General features: G+C 40.7%; 1 protein-coding gene across 1 annotated transcript in view; it reads right to left on the bottom strand.

Annotated features, from left to right (window-relative positions):
- The window catches only part of MKX (mohawk homeobox), a 42,920-nt gene continuing 26,343 nt past the window's right edge, over nt 1,843–18,419 (bottom strand). The window contains exons 5-6 of the mRNA XM_021389033.1: nt 4,937–4,970; nt 1,843–4,477 (exon numbers count right to left, since the gene is read on the bottom strand). Of these exons, the coding sequence (XP_021244708.1) occupies nt 4,291–4,477; nt 4,937–4,970 (221 nt within the window). The 3' untranslated portion in view covers nt 1,843–4,290. The remainder of the gene's footprint in view (nt 4,478–4,936; nt 4,971–18,419) is intronic.

Genomic DNA, 18,419 nt, shown 5'->3' with positions numbered 1-18,419 from the left:
TTTTTTCTGTTGCATTAGGCATTCATGTCTCTTTTACCCCTTTTTTTTTCTTCTTGTCACAAGGGAGCCAGCCTCCTCCCTTCTTGTTAAAGAAGAGGAGTTTCAAGATGGGGCCCAAACCTAAACACTGGCTCAGCAACCCAGCACTGTGAAAGCCGCAGGGCTGGGTCTCAGTTCTGCTACTAAAAAAGACTGAGTACACTCAGCGTCTGGCAAACCAGCTCATACAATATGAGCTCACATCCAGGCAGTGTCAGAACCGTGCTCTCAGGCAATTCTGCCCTTTGCATCATGCTTCATCTCAGTTTCCTGTCTTAGGTAGCTAATCTAGGTAGGTATTTCATCAGAGCAGCTCCCAGCTGGCAGTGTCTATCTACCTACAGCAGTTCAGCCATGCAGGGCAGTAGTGTTGTCCTCTTTGAAATGCTAAACCCGAGTACAGAGAAATTTGAGGACATTGCTATGGACAAGTGCAGGCATAGAGTAAGCAATGGTCCAAGAGTTACATAGATGTACTCAAACTGTGCTGAGTCCAATCCATACTCTGCTGAGGATCTTGGTGTAGCAGCTGACTTGATGCCATATTAAGGTGGCTACCAGTTTCTGAACTAGAACACTTTTTTACCCAGATAGCTCAGACCTGGCAAGCAACAGTCTGCAATTATTATGTGAATAAATCTTGGCCTGCAGGTATTCAGAAATAGTTGGATTTGTTAGTTTAGGAGCCTTGTTCCCTTTGAGGTTCATTCTGATTCTCCAGGAGTCTCACAGATTGCTCACAGTAAAACAGGAATAAAACTGCAATCTACCATAATCAAAGCTATTACTGTGACTACTGAATTGAACTTCAGAGCCTTCTGGAGTACTAGAGAGTCTGACATCTTCAGTCCAGGCTCCATTCTCCAAAGTTTAAGAAAGCATAGTCACACTAACGATAAAGTGAAAGGGCAACTTGAGTTGAAGCACTTTGTAGCAAAACACTGAGATTTCACAGCAGGAAAAATGGTGGCATGTGTGAGAAAGGTGGCTGTGCTAGGAGATAGCTGCACTCTTCCCTTTACAAAATAGCAAGTGGGCACCTGGAGGAGCAAAATCTCTGTTGCTGCAGCTGCTTCTTGGCAGCACTGGGATCCTGGCTTTGCCAGAGCTGCCATTTTGAATGGGGAAGTTGTGAATAAGACTCGTGAAGCACTGGTGAGTTCTGGCTACTCATGATTATCAGCAATCCCACCCATTTTTACAATCAAGACTGCTTCCTGTAGTAGCATCTCATGCTTAGTGTTGTGTATCTCCACTGGTGGATAGTTTAATTGGATAAAGCACCAGGGCACACACTGAAAAATTAGCTTAATGAAGTGATAATGAAGAAACAGGTTTAAGCCCATGGGTGCCTTATCTGTACCTAAGTGAAAACCATTCTTCTTTGCACAGTACAGAGGTGCTATCAACTCTTCCACATCTTCTAACCCAACAGTGCAGTGGTTACTTTATGCACTTTACATGTGGGCATCCAAATCCAGGTACCGTCCTTCACCTAAACTCCAAATTAGAATTTAAATCCAAGACACCAAATTATCAAATGTCCTCAAAATGCTCTGTATGTTATCTGGAGCTTGCTTTCAGTCTGCTTGGTGGAACTGCTTCACCATGAGGCCACGAAGTGAGAACTATAGCTTAGTGATTGTAGCTGTTGTACGAGACACTCCTGTTTATCTTTGCCTATCTCATGCTTATATCCCACTATAGAGTAATTCTGCCTGTAAAAGGAAACCAGAAATGCAAATGACTAAGGAGGGATAAATGAATATTTAATTCAAACCAGCAAGATGTTGTTTGCAGTTATTTATTTTACTAAAATGGTTACATATGTTGAAACAAAGAAGAGCTATAGTAATAATGTTTGTTTTTCCAATATCATAAATAATTATTGAGTCTTCATTAGCTGTTGGCTCAGCACTGATCATGATTCTTGTTATTTAAAAAAAGACACACAAGTAATTCATTAGAATTTGTGTTTTCCGAAAACTCTAAAGCAGCAGTAGAAAAAAATAAATTAAAGGAAATGGTAACAAGAAATTATGCCAAGTATTTCTTAAATTTAAAACCCACTTGATGTGTATTACAGATTATTCTTTGTGCTTTGATCATTTTAAAAAACGAACCACGAACAAGTTGTTTATAGTATGGCTTGTCTTCTCCAGTTTTGATCCAGAGAAGTCACCAAAGGTACCACTTTTACATGACAAATGTTGTTGTCATTTATGCAGACAAAAACACTGTGAATATTCCTAACAGAAAAGTTTGTCAAAACCATCAATTTATTTTCACAAAATATTTAATACCAGAATAACTTATAATAGTATGAACAAAAATGAAGTATTAACTCTCTGCTATTAGTTATAAACTCACATTATTATGTCAAAATCCAGGAAAGTATCAAAAATTAATGTCACGGAATCTTAGACACATAATGATGCAAGTCAGTAAAACAAATACTTCAACTGTTCATACAGTCATGACAACATACATTTCTTGCTTGGCACTTTAAGTCAATGCAAATCAGCAATTTAGAAAACAAAGTAAAAATATATATGTACAAAATATTTTCATATCAAATCATTTTCATTGTACACTAAATAAACCCAACAACATGTTATGTTACATCAAGAAGTTTCCTAAGAAGTCGCACCAAGGCTGATATTTGCAATGTGTCTTGACTATTTTAGTGCAACTGGAACAGCCTATACTTGCAGGTTAGTTTAATCACTAGCACAGTCCTGCTTCCAGTGAAGTGGAAATTTGGCCATTAAACTCAGTGGGAACAGGACTGAAGTCTTATCTTGTTCACTGATGGCTCATGGAAGAGAAAGGGGAGAGGGATAAATAGGAAAAAACCTGACAGGATAACCACAGGAAGAAAAAAATCCAATTCCTAGCAACAATCAGCTCTTTTCCAGTTTTCTGTAACCGATTCAGTACAAATCGTATTTGGCTTTGCCACTGTAAATTGCTTTCATGTAAATTCCATTCAAGCACTGTAAACCTCATTAGACTACTGTTATATGATTTAAGAATAACTTCTACACCCTAGAAAACCCTTAAAATGAACCGGGCTTTATGCTAGTTATTATGCTCAACAGCAGTCAAGTGTAGAGATGTGACATTTAATACTTTTTAGTTTCTATTTAAAACCCTCTGACATTGATTGCTGGGGTCTTCAATGTTTCAAGTCCCATTTGTATTACTATTGCGGGCTTTGATAGTTTATACTACAGCTTTTTCTCACTGAAAAGTGAACTGTCAATCAACTGTCCTCATTTATGCAGTACCTACAAAATAAAAAACACTTAAAACACACTGAAGTAATAATTTCCACCATGGAAACATTTTTGAGCTCCACTGCAAATAATAAATGGCACTACAGATTCAGATTCGTACAAGAAGAGATCAATTTTGTTTACTTATATAAAAACTTCCGTAAGTCACTAGCAAAGCTTTAGAACAATAGAAAATGGACTTTACAGCTACTCTGGCTAGAACTTTCTCAACTAGAAATCTTTAATAAACAACATGTCTGGGAGCGTATGTGTAAGTTCAAAATAATCTGAACAATTAACTTATTTCCTAAATTGGTGTGTTCTAGAGTATTGCACTTTTCAAAGGAATGATTTTGGTATTTTAATATACTGCATATACAGGTAAGAAACATGCATAACAATCTCATTGTCACTTTGACAAAACATACTGTACAATTTCTATAACACTGTTGATTAAAAAGAGAAAAAACGACGTAATAATTTTATTAAGACTTGTCAATTCATTCAAGTCTAATATGCACAATTCTCCAGGGCCTCCAGCAGTAATGTGTTTAGCCCTAGGCTGCTTAAGCCCACTTGGAATAATACACAAAGTTTAAGCATTATGGCATTGTCATTTTGAGGCATAATACTGTTGTACCATGCCCACGTTATAGCTTATTTTTTGAAAGCAAGGCACTTACTGTAATAGCAATGCAAACACCTTATGCGCACTTTGATTAACATAAAATAAGTTAATGTTTTGATAAAAACAGTTTTTTTTATAATTTACATGCCTTTTATAGAAGCAATTGAACATTTCATTTAATACAATGAAAACGTCAGAATCTGAAGGAACACTTTTTTTAAACTGACTGTACTGTAAAAGGGGACCTATTTTCCACATTTGCCTCATATCTGTGAATCTGATTTTGCTGAAAACCAATCCTGTGAGGAAAATGTCCGCTTGAGAAGAAAAAAGGAACCCATCTCTTTAAAACTGCTGAACTAATGGCACTTTAACAGTCTTTACTTCTGATATATGTGAGGATTTCTGGATGATGCAGCTGGTAGTTCCCTGCAGTTTGTCCTTCCCTTGGGCGAGATTTGTTAGGGCCATGGCTGCGTTAATCTCTTTCCAGTACGTTTCGTCTTTGCTGGTTCCTTTTCTGTTAGCTGCGCTAGATTCAAGCAATAACAAATAGTTACACACATACCTTACATAGCGGCCTTCCAGTACCTTCAGGTACCATTCAAGGGGCTTACAGGAAAGCTGGGGAGGGACTTTTTATAAGGGCACGTAGTGACAGGACAAGGGGAAATGGTTTTAAACTGGAAGAGGATACAGTTAGTATAGATATTAGGAAGAAACTCTTTACTGTGAGGGTGGTGAGACACTGGAACAGGTTGCCCAGCGAGGTTGAGGATGCACCCCCCCGGAAGCATTGCAGGCCAGGCTGGATGGGGCTTTGAGCAACCTGGTCTAGAGGGAGGTGTTCCTGCCTATAGCAAGGGGGTTGGAACTAGATGATATTAAGGTCCTTTCCAGCCCAAACCATTCTATGATTCTACATAGTGACTACACGATGTCAGGAAAACTGTAACAATCATATGGGGAAATAGCACATTTCCTTACTCACCTTTCACACTTATTTGGTCCATTCTCCAGAGTTTCTGAAACCGGAAAAAAAAAAAAAGTGTCTATTTTCTTTCAGTAGTTTTTGAACAAGAAAATTCATGAAATAGGCACATAGAAAAATAACTCCAGATTAATTCCAAAACTGATACCAAATAAAACCTTTGTTTGGACACATATAAAGGGTTAGCTTCACTCAAGTGCCTCTCTGGAGAAATCCATTCTGAGCTTGAAGTGGGCACAAGTGAGAAAAACCCACTGTGGAGAAATTTCAGCCATGGGGAGGCTCCCGTGCCACGACCATGTAAGAACAGGGTGTTCTGAGGCAGAGTTTGCTAATTCTTTCAGCACCACACTGACAGGACCAGTGTTGAACCCGCCCAGCGCACCCTGGAGCAGCCCCATGTTTCAGTTATGTTGGCAATAGTGAGAATAAAGCTGATCCTGGAGGTTCACCTACATTTTGCTGGGTGATGGAGTGAGTTTTTCAGGACGTAAATCCCAAGGACATAAGGAATTACAAAAACTAAAAATAAAACCCAGTTTCATTTCCCTTTAGTGAATGCCCTCTTGTATGCACTAAAAATAGGACTTTCACCCATACACAGATGATGTGTGTGTTTTAAAGGCGACCCTCGCCCAGGCTGCACCTCAGTCCCAAAGGCAGGCTGAGCAGGACACAAGGAACAAGCACACGTGGCTAACAGCCTTCAGAGGTGAAACTGCATCACAAGGAGCAAGCTACACTTTCCCATCAAGGATCACATTTGTTCATTCATTAAGACCTCACATTGCAGAGAAGCCAGAAATGTTTGCCAGAAATCTGTATGCTTTACTCAGTGGGCTTCCTATCCTGACACAGAAACACATTATAGGGGAATGAGAAGCTGATGCCTAACTGCAGTACCTATGGAGAATGAGTCAAACAAAAGAAAGAGCTTCAGCGCAAGCTCTAGTGGCTACATGGCCAAAAGAGCCACTAAATCTTGTAAAGTAATGATGCTAGATTCCCAACTGGTAGTCCACCCTACTGCTAGATTTCAACAGGATTATTAATTCAAAGTTGATCTTCACTTTAAACAGAGCTTCCAGGGGAATAGGCCCCAAAGCACATTACATCCCATGCTAGCACCATGGTTACGAGCGGCTTCACACACCACCAAAGGGCAGCCAGTTTGCTCTTGCAGCCAACACACCCAACACCTTGGCACAGCCACGCTCCCTAGTGCTTGCAGGTGAGCAGCAAAGACTACAGGCTCACCAGAAAAAATGCAGGCAGACCATCTGTAATTTCATTGGATAGATGTTTGCCAAGCTGTTTGATTTAACAGGACTTCATGCTTTTGCAAAACAGCTTTATAAATGTCCACAAGTGAATGAGTCCTCGGGTTTACATGTTGTTCCAAAACAGTGTATCTTAAGTCAGTGACTATCCTAGATCATTACACAGGGGGAAAGTTCAACCCAGGCAGAAGAGAGAAAACTGAGGAAAAAAAAAGAAATGTATGATTTGCAGAGATGTACTGAATGACACCAAAAGTCTCCTTCCTCATGATGTACTGGGCTACAAACCGTTTTTCAGCCCTGCTTCATTTAGTGTTTGCTGGGTTTTTTTAAATAGAGACAGTGTTAAAGAGGAGGTTTAGGACTGAATAGGTCAGTAGGTATAGAAATGGAAATGGCAAGTAATAGGGAATGCTGTTGCCAGAGCAAACCTGGATATAAATACACCTCTCTCAAGCATCTGTCAGTTTCTTTTGCTGTTGGAAAATATTTCCTATGAACAAAAAAATTGCTTGTACAAACTTCTGAGGAAAGTAGGTGTGAATGGTGACACACATTCCAATTCCAGCGTTTATTTGAAGGAGTATTTGCAAATATTTTTTAGTGGTGTTTAGCCAGCTCTAAAAGAAAGCAACTTGCCCACAGTATAAAAAAGCAGTAGCAAAGCTAAAAAACACAATCCAGGAGTAAAAAGTTACCCATTCTTTAATTTTGCTGGAGGTCTTTTTTGTATTCCATTCAGATTTTATATTTTTTAAACAAATACTTTATGTCAGAGAAATTTGAAACAATAAAAACATCACTGATAATTTGCAAAGCTCTTGCTAACAGTTGCTGTAGAAGCATGCTAGTACAAAGAAGTCTGAAAATCCATCATTTCAATGCACAAGCCACCTTTTCTTGCCAAAAATCCTTTTCTGCTATACCAAACCTATGACAGCATATCTTCTTTTGCACTGCCATAGCGTCCAAGGAGCTCACATCCATCTGAACAGCCCTTAGTGAAGGAAATGAGTATGATCACCATCTTTGGATGAGGAGAACCATTTTGAGAAAGGCAAACAACCCATTCTGTGAGGAATGTTGGTCTCTGTGTCCCTTTGCCTTCCGAGGGGAAAGAGCTTTGCCCATACTCCTAGACCTTCCTTGACACCTTGTAGGTCAAGCCAGCGTGACCCAACTCACAAAGAAGACTTAACTCAGCCTGGCAGAACTGTAGTCTGGACATGTCTAGCTCTTTGCTAACAAGAGAGGGAAGGTAGAAGACAAAATCTTATTGAATTAAAAAAAAAATGATGTGAATCTTGCCCAACATTAACTCAGTTTTCATCTTTTGCAACCCATCTGCTCTACCCCCAGTTACTAACTTAACCTTTGATAAATACAACTTTTGACACTTCACATACATGCAAAACTACTGCAGTGTATTTCAACTGTATAAGCAGAATGTTGAGACTGGTGAATGAATGTAACTGAAGAATAGCATTCCCAGCATAGAAAGTGTTTGTTCTATCATACAAGGTTGAAAAGATGCACCACAGCTGCCCTCCCCAAGCACTATGAAAATCTTTAATCCAGCATACGTCCTAAACAAGCTACAGTTGTGCTCAATCACATATTGATTAAGTGAAATCCACATCTATTAGCTAGTAATGAGAATAATTTGTTCAGTCTCAGAAAGCAATGTGGGAAAGGATGTTGGTAGGCTCTCAGCAGATACTGAGATCCTTAACATTAAACATCAGAAAAATCTTATTTTTGTTGGAAGTCCTGCATTTGTTTAGAGAAATTTGTTACTTGCTCTACAATTGGAAAGTTTAAAGTGCTAGGAAAATGGAAATGCAATCACATATAATTGGGGATGGCTACAAATGATCCCACTTACTGGTGCTTCATTTTGCTCCCAGTTGCAGGCATCCAGAAAATCAGCTTTTGCCTGGCCAGGAATGTCTCATTCTGCTCTCACCATCAGCCCAAAGAAACCAGCGAGGTAGGATATTTGTTCCCTCTTGTTTATAATAGGAAGTCACTATAAATCATTCACAAATGGAATCCTGTATACCTTTCCATTAGTATGAGTTTTTAGTATACAGTTTACCGTAGCACGCAGTGCCAAGAGTGTAGTCACTGGACAATACCAGCTTTGTGATACAGTATGGTATTTTTCAGGACTCACATAATTATTAATAATATATGTAGCATATATATATTTCTTTTTCACCATGAAATTTCTTCATAAATATTCACTGGCTGATCCTGACAGCTCCCTTGCAAGGTAGCCTGCAGTCCCATTTTAGCAGAGATGGAAATGAGTCTCAGAAGTCCAAAGACAACATGGCTAGGCAATACTTTGACCATTTATTTCAAAAGCATTTCAGAGCAGACTTTTCCAGGTTTTCCCCTATAGTTAAAATATTCTCTTTTGTTCTTCTGCTATCAGAAAGGCTCACCAAAGAAGACAAAACCCAGCGTTCTTGAAAGCAACGTATCCACAAACTGAACAGTAATACCACTTTCCTCCAGTGCACTGCTGCTACATTTGACTGTTGTCAAAGTAATATTCAAATAATTTACCAGAAGATAAATATCTAAATATGTACACAGTACCCTTTTAAACACCATATCCAGTATTAGAGAAGAAAGCCAGTGTATAAATGCTATAGCACATGTGTCTACTCCAACTTGCCACATACAAAAGCTCTCTGGCTACGTGGTGTTGCAGCACATTCAAGTATTTCAGAACAATTCAGACCCTCACAGTTCTTTGAATCCAGACTCATACCTTTCATATACATGGATGTCATTAGGGGTGTGCTAACTAATGCTAATTTCAATTACACTTTCTCCCTTTGAAATAGGAATTTTGATCTAAGAACATTGCACGTGTGTGGTAATGAACTGACTTCAGCCAAAGGCCCTGCAGGGAATAGTGAAGGAAAGACTGACCGCTTACATAGGACCAAGAAGCATCCACGTTGCTCCCGCACTCGGTGTTACTTCTACACAAGCCAAACTGCAACAACTGGCACAATCCCTGCTTTATGTTATCAGGTAACACTGACAAAGGAAAGACAGCTGGAAACCAAGAGGGGAAAGAATGTGTGAATGAGAGAATGAGACAGAGAGAAAAGGGCACTGAATATTATACAGTGGAAAAAAAATGGACATGGAAATCAAGATGCTGTAAGCTGGTTCCACATGGCTGTAATATTACTTGAAGCTACTTGAACATGTACAGATTCCTTATGAATTACACACCACCTACTCTAGCTCAAAACGGAGGGAAAAAAAAGAACTGCTGGCCCCAAATGGTGAATACTATAAAATATTTGTTGGTTCAATAAAAGGTCCTGTATAACTTATCTTCATTTTAAAGTTGGCAGTGTTATTCAGCTGTTTCTCTCTCTGCCTTTCCTGAACTTTCTTTTGTTGGTTTTGGAGACTCTTGCTTAACATGTGTTGACCAGCATTTTCAAAACAAGTGAGAGGAGGAAAAAGAGGGAGAAACAGGAAATAAATGGGGCAGCTGAATGAAAAATGAAGTTTACATATGTGAGTAAATTAGTGGTGAGATGAGGTATTTCTGTAGGTCACACACAAAACACACACACACCGTCCATTGAGTATCTAGTATTTTCCAAACCACAATTTCAGGGCATATATGCCGTTCAGATCTCTGTTTTTCCAAGAATAAAATTGGGTCAACTGGAGCTAATATTCCCCTACTCTTCTACATTGATACAGCTCCTTTTCTCCAAAAAGATCCCAAAGTAAACCATGGATCACACAATATCACTAGATTCTCCCACCTGTGGGAGGGAAAGTGGCTTAGCACAGGCTGCTCAGCAGTGAAAAGGAAGGAAAATTGACAAGATTCTATTACCATGACAAGGATTTATTACCATGTCCTTTTATTGGGTGAGCTCTAGGCCCAGCCTCTAGAGAAAATTTCTTTTCAGCAAAGCTTTCATTTACCACTGCTCACACCTTCTTCCAGGAGGAGGTTGTAGAGCAGCCTGTAATGGTCACCCCCACAACCCCAACATCTCACTTTTTTGGCTTCACGCACTAAGTATGACGACTGACCTCATCAGCCATCATCCTCTCAGATAAGCAAACTGCACAGTGACAACGGAGAGTGGTGAGGCCCTGGCACAGGCTGCACAGAGAAGCTGTAGGTGCCCCATCCCTGGAGGCATTCAAGGCCAGGTTGGATGGGGCCCTGGGCAGCCTGAGCTGTGGGTGGGAACCCTGCCCATGGCAGAGGTGTTGTAACTAGATCTGGTCTTTGGGGTCCCTTCCAACCCACATCATTCTATGATTCTCTGATTCTGTGAAGTTACGGTCACAGTGACTGTTACAGCAAGAATTTTTCTATGTTCCCTGTGGGTCTTTCAGGAACACCTCTAGCCCTGGTCTGACCTCTTCTATTAAGATCCATAGGTTGGGTCTTGCCAATGTTGGAAATCGCCCTTTGCCATCATGCCTCAGACCAAAGATTTTTAGGGAAAGCTTTCTCTGAAATGTTCTAGCACCAGAACATCAGATCTAAGACTGAACAATGAGGGAGTGTTTTAACTCCAGTTTTTTCCTGAGTACCTAGGAAGCAGAAGACTTTTTTCCATGTACAGTCTGGAGACTGCTGAAGAGGGAGTAGGCATCTAGTTACATTTTAATACATGTGATTTTTATGAAATGAGTGTACCTGCCCACAGACACTGGGATAGGTGTATTTTATAAACCATAAAATAGAATTGAGTTTGCAGATCTATATTAACATTTGTGTTAATAAGTGCACTGAAAGCACCATATAATAGTAGGCTTGGTCCAAATGGTCTTACAGTCCCGGGCTATGCACCTGCATGTAAGAATTTATTAGTTAGCAAACTAGATACAAGCCTGGTGTAAATCATTTCATTGTTCAGGATGTCATGGCCAGCTCTATATTTCCCATGGCTAGTGACAGTGTGTTCTCTTTGCTGAGATTCAGGGCACTGTGTGAGATTTGTTTTTTCAGCCAGGCTTTAGTAGAGCTTATAATGGGAGTCAGTGCCTTGTGGCATTAGAGGCAAATTGTTAACGAACTGAAGGTTATATGGTATTATGTTCTTTTCAGGTTTGCTGCAAAGCTGACTGAATCAAATCTTTCCTCATTGAGTTGGCATGTAATTAATCGTGTAATGTTGTCAAATACCCTGGTGATAGTCTCCTGTGTGCATTTCATAATGGATAAACAAACATCTGACCTAGGCTTCATTTTTTTGGTGCTATTTGGAAAGAGATTTACAGCATGTGCTGTGCTGACTAGTAGGATGAAGTATTCAGCCCTCCTATTGCAAACCATTGTGGGTTAACATCAAGAAGCAGGCTAGGCAGCAGGGAAGGGGGAGGGTGAAATAAACGAAAGAGGAGAAAGGGAAGAGGAAGGGAGAAAAAAAAGAAATAAAGAAAAGGCTATGGGAGATATTGAAAAAGGAAATAAGAAAATGGCAGATGAAAATCTGTTATGAAAAAGAAGAGTAAGGAATATGGAGGGAGAAAATGAACCAGAGTGATCATTTTCTTAATTTTAATAGAAAAATATCCTTTTCCCACCCAGGAGTCTCAGTGTTGTGCGGGCAGGCACGTTCAGGCTTTCACTCTGGATCTAAAAAGTTTAATTGGAAGCTCTTAAAGCCTAAAATAAAGCTTTAAAAGTAAAACACTAAAGTCAAATGCAGCCAGGGTAAGCACTATTACACTCCAGCCCAATTGTTTTTCATTAAAAATGCGGGGTGAAAGGGAGGGTTTCAAAGCCATATTTCAACCCCAGGCTGACACTACAGCAGTAAAATCTGATTTTGTTATGCTAGTTGGCTGTGGGTTTGGGAGCAGACCCTACATATGCAGTGTAAGGTTATGATATAAATGCATGCACACAGGATATTTTCAGAAGCCTCCTGCACAATTCAGAGAAATGTGTCCCCTGTCTCCTGCGGCTCCACTTGATACCGCTCCAGGAGCCAGCTCCTCTCCTGCCCCCGGGGCTGCCAAGCAGGCTCAGACATGGCACGGGCTGCACAAAGGCAATTTAAATTACAAGGTGCTGTATTCTCAGGCAAGTGGAAGAACTTCTACATGAATGCCAGAACTGATTTCCAGGGTGTATTTAGCCAGCAGTACTGAGTAAAGAATGGGTAAGTCTGTAAAGAAGACGGAATTCACTGTTTCTTTCACTTGCCTGTAAGATAGAAACAGATAAATATGATCTTTTTAAGCCTAACTACTTCCAGCCACAGCATGGGCTGTTGTGTGTCCACAGGGATGCACGCAACACTAATGTCCAACTAAATACTAAAACCCAGGTACCAAAGTTGTAGCTTAAACCTACTCCACTGTGTGATCACAAGTTGAAAAATTCAAGTAGTTTGTAATGAAGTACATAAGCACATATACATGTCCCATAGTCAAACACATGTAAGGCCAGTTGTGGGCTGCAAAAGGGCTTCACAGTAACCCCAGACAAATGTTGCAGAAACGATTCTACAAATCAATGCACTGCATGTGGAATTTAAAAAATATATATTTATGTCTATAAGGAAATATTCAGGCATTCAGATACATATCTGTACCTGTATCTGCTTCTATACAACGTGAATAAAGATGATAATTCCAGGCAGTCTGCCTTCCCACCACACATACTGTGAGATACAGTGGTACAGCCGTGCATGGCATTTTGCTGTGGTTGCCCCCTCCCTGAAGACGCAGGACGGGCCTGCCCAGGGCCAGAGCCAGGGAGGGAGGTGACACCCTTCCCCCACAACCTCAGCATCACTGTGCAGCTGCTGCAAGACCACTGTGCAAGCTGCTGCAAGATCATTGCAGGAGGGAACACAAGAAGACAGACAGACTGTTTTAGCACCAGCCAGCAAACTGCGATGACAATTGACAGTGCCACAAGGTCGTGTGCAGGGCCAGAGGAGCAGTTCTAACCAGTCTTTCCATATACATTAATGTACGTTGTCCAGTCTCTGGACTCTGACTCAAGCCAGGGCTTTCATCTTCAGCAGTGCTGAGTACTTGCAGGTGTAAATGAGGCAAACATGAGCTGTGCTTTGAGTACATGAAGAGGCACGAAATTGTGAGAATCCATGATGTCTCTCTCAGGTATTCAAAATTAAGCCAAAATCAGAACTGTGCAGTGCCTCAGTTCCCATTTGTGAGATCCTACAGACATGTGATGAAAACAACTTCAATTTTGTGAAGGACCAGATGGAATGTCTCAAAGAGGGCTGAACAGCACATCATCAATTATCCTCTTCTCAGAGATGCTTAGCTGCATTCACTTTTGCTTTACCATATAGAAGGGGCAATGAGCACCTGGCGAGGATGTGAGCTAGGATTTGATGCTCTTTCCAAACTGGGCCACCTTACATATGTCAGAAAAGTCTCTCTTTCCTCCTCTAGCTAGAGATATGATGGAAGCCCCTTTATTCTGCATGCTGAAGAATTATAGGAACCTACACAGAAAGTTGTAGTCAGACACACCCTGACCTTACTTAGAATCGATAGCGGAAAGTAACACTGAGTGAACTGCAGGGGGAATAGTTGCCCATGGATAATTTTCATCTCCAATTGCTCAAAAAAACACTTTACTGTTTGAATACAATTTTTTAGTTAAGCTTTTAGTTCTGCTGCCTTTGCTTTTCCCTTGTGAAGCTACTGCGGCATTCGTGCTCCTGCCCACCACAACTCACTCTGTTATTATTTCCATTACAGTATTTCTTCCCAAACCTAAACATTCCCAGACACCTTCTGAACAGGCCCTCAGAGATTCTAGTAAACTGGGAAGTATCTCAAGACGGGCTGTGTTTCCAGTTCTCCTATTCATTGGGACAGTGAAGCAAAGCAGGAAGAGGGGGAAGGTTCTTGGAGCAGAAGAATTGTGTGACCAGAATTATTTAGGAAGTTGTACCCATTTGCCAAGAGCTTTTCAAGAAGTAGAAACAGCTCCTTCTTCTCCAAGCATCATCTTGCATTTACAAATGGTTTGAGTCCTAGTGCAGTGCAATTTCAATTACTCAGCAGGAGAACTGTACTTAGAAGAGCTGATAGACTGCCCTGGCTATCATGGAGATTGGTGCAGCGCAATAAATCACCTAGACTGCACTTGAATCCTCAAAGAGACGCAAAACCTTAGCACTGCAGATGCTTGCTAATTGAATGTTGTAAGAGCCATTCACAGTGGAGTCTTTGCGTAAGACAGATGAGGCTCCTGCACTCCAAAAGAGCATGTGTGGGAGGTCCTGAAACAGTAGTAGGCCAGCATTTAACATTGCAAAGGCCTTGGATGTGAACAGCTTTGTGGAAGAAGATGGAATTGCTCTTTTGGCAAAACATGTGAAACTGTCTGTGATAACGGGAATGTGAGCAAAGATGACTGAACAAATATTTGCACTGAATGCCTTGTCAGGACAGGGGAACTGCTACTGATACAATCTTTACTTTCAATGTTACTGCTTCTGACAGTCTTACAGACTTTGCAGATGTTTATTGGCCACTAAATCATTCTTCAAGAATGTTGGCTCCATTCCCAAAACTGAAGAGTCTGAATGTGAAGGGGTTTGTTATTCAACACACACTGCTGCTTTTGGAGACAGCAATTTTTGAGAAACCAGCTCTCAACAGCAGGGAAGCATCATCAACTGACAGCGATGTAGGACTGGTTTCAGACTTCTCAGAACTCAGGGCACAAGGCATGCCAACATCAGTGTGTCACCTACCCCACATGGCACAGCACTGTGTGGGGACACTGCCTGAGCTGTCAGAGCACCGCCACATCAATGGACCTACATTGTAGCAAGGACTGCTGGGGGAAAGCAGGACTTAGCAGCCCATGCTGGCCTTGATACACTGCCTGTGGTTCTTGGTAAAGCAAAAAGACTGCGTGAATTTGGGGGCCTCTGTAAAACTCGCTCCATCACACTGCAGTGATTATTGTTGTTCCACTTGGCTCCTCTAACCATAGGACACATTGCACAGCAGCCAGGCACAGTCATACCCTCTGCTGTTGATCCCAGGAAGAGCAGTTTGCATAGATGCGGTGGCTGAGCTGTAGAGGACCATGGGATTTCAAGCCAAACACATTTGCTTTCAAACAGAGAGCATCTGAACTATGGGCAGCATGCCCAGGCTGTTTGTCTGAGAGAAGATGCAGCTTCTCTGAGATCAGCGCAAACAGCACTCACCTGTAAAAGCTTAGCTGGCCAGTGGAACCAGATTAGCAGTGATAACAACTGTGACAGTGATAACACATATCTTGTAAATAACAAGAAAAAAAAAGAATCCATGCCCTTATACAAATAAACCAACAAATTAATGAAGCATGATGTATTATTACTACCATGGAGAAATGTATTATCTGGAAACATTAAATATATTTTTCCCAAAAAGGCACTAACTCTCTTGAGTAGTGTAGCCCATGTCACAATAGTGAACATGATCTAAGAGTGTTAACAGCCAATTGTCTTCTCTAAAACCTAATTTTGTTGCCAGCTATCAGCCTCCAGCATCAAAGGCAGTGTTGCCAAAAGCATTCCCTCATAATGTTTTTTCCCCAACTCAAGTGATTATTGTTTGTTTAAAAATGTATGGTTGCTGATGTGGAGGCAGCGTGCTTCAAAAATACGTAAGACAGGTGCAGATGGCAACAGTGTCATTTTCACTACGTGCTTGTTCTACATTAGCTCATGCAAGTTTCCCTAGAAGTCAGATTTCTGTTAGGGAATCGTCTGTTACAATTTTCTGTAACAGAGACTTAAAAAACACATACATGTTTATGACAAAGCCTTATGGTATTTATGGTTAAATCAAGTGACAAGCTTTGAAAAATGAGCCTTTTGGCAAGATGCTAGTAATCTGAAAGATCTCTAGATCAAAAACAACTCAGAAATTTTATCAGCATGGATGAACAGTTCTCTTACCACAAATCAAAAAAGAACGTCACCAGTGAGGGTTTGGAATCAGGGGAAAGTGGGCTACATATACGCACAAGGACATGCAAAACGTCTGCATTCATAGAATATAATTCCTGACATGGAAATCCGTATGGATTTTTGCTCATGTAATTACAAATGAACTTTATCCCAGAGTAACACATACTTACATAGCTTGCTCATATGTCTTCCCTGATCTGCTCAACTGCTTTCGCAAGGGTAAGCAGCATATGCCCCAATCATATATTTGTATAGCTAGCCTTGCAAGCTCATCACCCTTTTAAGAGTTAAAATCCTGGATTTCCACTTCCATAAAAAAAAGCAATACAACAGGAAGCCATGGCTATAGATACAAATAACATCTGTATTTTTTTGGAGAATATAGTGAAAAAAATGTGAGATGCTTTGATTCCCACCATGCTGCCCAACTCCAGCTTTGAGCCTTTGGACAGAGGACAAGATGAGGACTCTGGACAGCCATGCAAGCCAGGCAGCTACAACACAAAGGCCTCAAGCTCTGTGAATTTAAATGCTTCTCTAATTAACTCACAGCTATTATTAGTAGTACTCCTGTTTCCACTTTTAGAATAATAAAAGCTTTTTCTTTCATTTTCCAAGAGTTTTTTCTTCTTACTTTGCCTGGAAGCCAAAGCTTTCCTGTAGAGTGACAGTCTATACATCAGAGTTCACAAAGATGATGCAGACCTGCAAAGGGTCTGCAAAGCATACACAGCAAATCATACATGTGCGTAATGACTGTTGTCTTCCCCACTCTCCTTCCGCAACGCTGGCCAAACAGACTGTGTCCCCTTAGCAAAAATTGTGTTTAAGGGTACAGATTCATCAGGGCACACAAAGTGCCCACAAAACCTACCCAGTTGGCTACCACCAGCCATCTCACTCATGTAGAGAGACGGTATATTATAGCGTTGAGAGACATGGTTTAGTGGGGTTATTGGTGGTAGGTGGATGGTTGGACTAGGTGATCTTGTAGGTCTTTTCCAACCTAGCTAATTCTATGATTCTATGATTCTATGATTCTATATTTCCCAGTAATAATATCTGCTGAGCTTGCTAGGTCAGCAAACTGCAAAGGCACGTCAAGACTCCAGAACAGGAGCAAGCAAAAGAAACAGTAAAAGAACTAGAGAAGTTTGAGCAAAGACAGCTGTGTTTTCATGACCAAAAGTTGCCTGGGCGACGACTGAATTGAGAGTGCTCGCCCACCAACTCGACTTCAGGTGGAGATCGAATTCTTGAAAAAGGGTGGACATTTTGGGGAAAGTATGAGTATGTATAACACATATTATGTATATGGCAAATAAGGAATATGTATATTGTGATTGTATATAGTCATGCATGCAGAAGCAAAGGTAGAGAACAGCTTTGAGTGTTAACCCCCATTCTCTCGCACACTACAATAAAGGATACCTGCTGATAACAACTACAATTTGATTGTTAACAGTTACTGGACGTCTGGCTCCTTGAAACAGTATCATCCTCTTTTCTATCTTCTTTCTCTTCCTCCTCATTTCCAACTATATGCTCATTTTTCTTTAGGTACGATGATAGGGAAAGAAAAACTTGAAGCAAGAAGAGGTTCCAGTGCAAGACCACCTGGTGGGATGGTACATGGCATGTGGAGATGGAACCACACTGTAACAGCATGTGAAAGAGGAGGCACTGTGTTTGCTTGGCTACTGACATCAAGCTGTTGTCACCATAAGGATTTGTCACCAAAAGGATTTGTCAGAAATTTGACATTTTGATTGCTAGTCAAAAAAAGAAAAAGGCAGATTGGGAAATATGACTTGCAGATAATGGGCACAAGGACTTTTGGAAAGTTTCCCCTGCACATGAAGCTGGGCATGCACAACCTCCCCCTGAATTATGTGTAGGCTGGCTTAGACAAAGCACTTCAAATGAAAAAAAATCCCTTCAGAAGTGCCTGAAAGCAGAGATACTGGCAGTGGATGAGACTCATTTGCTGTAATTACTGAATGTAAAGTTTTGAGCAAGACTTCTTATATTTCACTTCTGTACTCAAGACTCCAAATGCTGAGGCCTCTACAATCAAGGCAGCGAAATGCTTTCTGTTCAAATGATTGACAGTGTAAAAGCAGCAAATTAGCGTATTAAAATGAAGTATTAAATTGTAGTACTTTTCGAATACTGTTTCCTTCCTTCCTTCCTTCCTTCCTTCCTTCCTTCCTTCCTTCCTTCCTTCCT

The sequence above is a fragment of the Numida meleagris genome, chromosome 2, assembly GCF_002078875.1.
Source record: "Numida meleagris isolate 19003 breed g44 Domestic line chromosome 2, NumMel1.0, whole genome shotgun sequence".
Taxonomy (NCBI): domain Eukaryota; kingdom Metazoa; phylum Chordata; class Aves; order Galliformes; family Numididae; genus Numida; species Numida meleagris.
The sequence above is the reverse complement of the archived record's forward strand: the minus strand, read 5'-3'. Positions and strand labels throughout refer to the sequence as shown.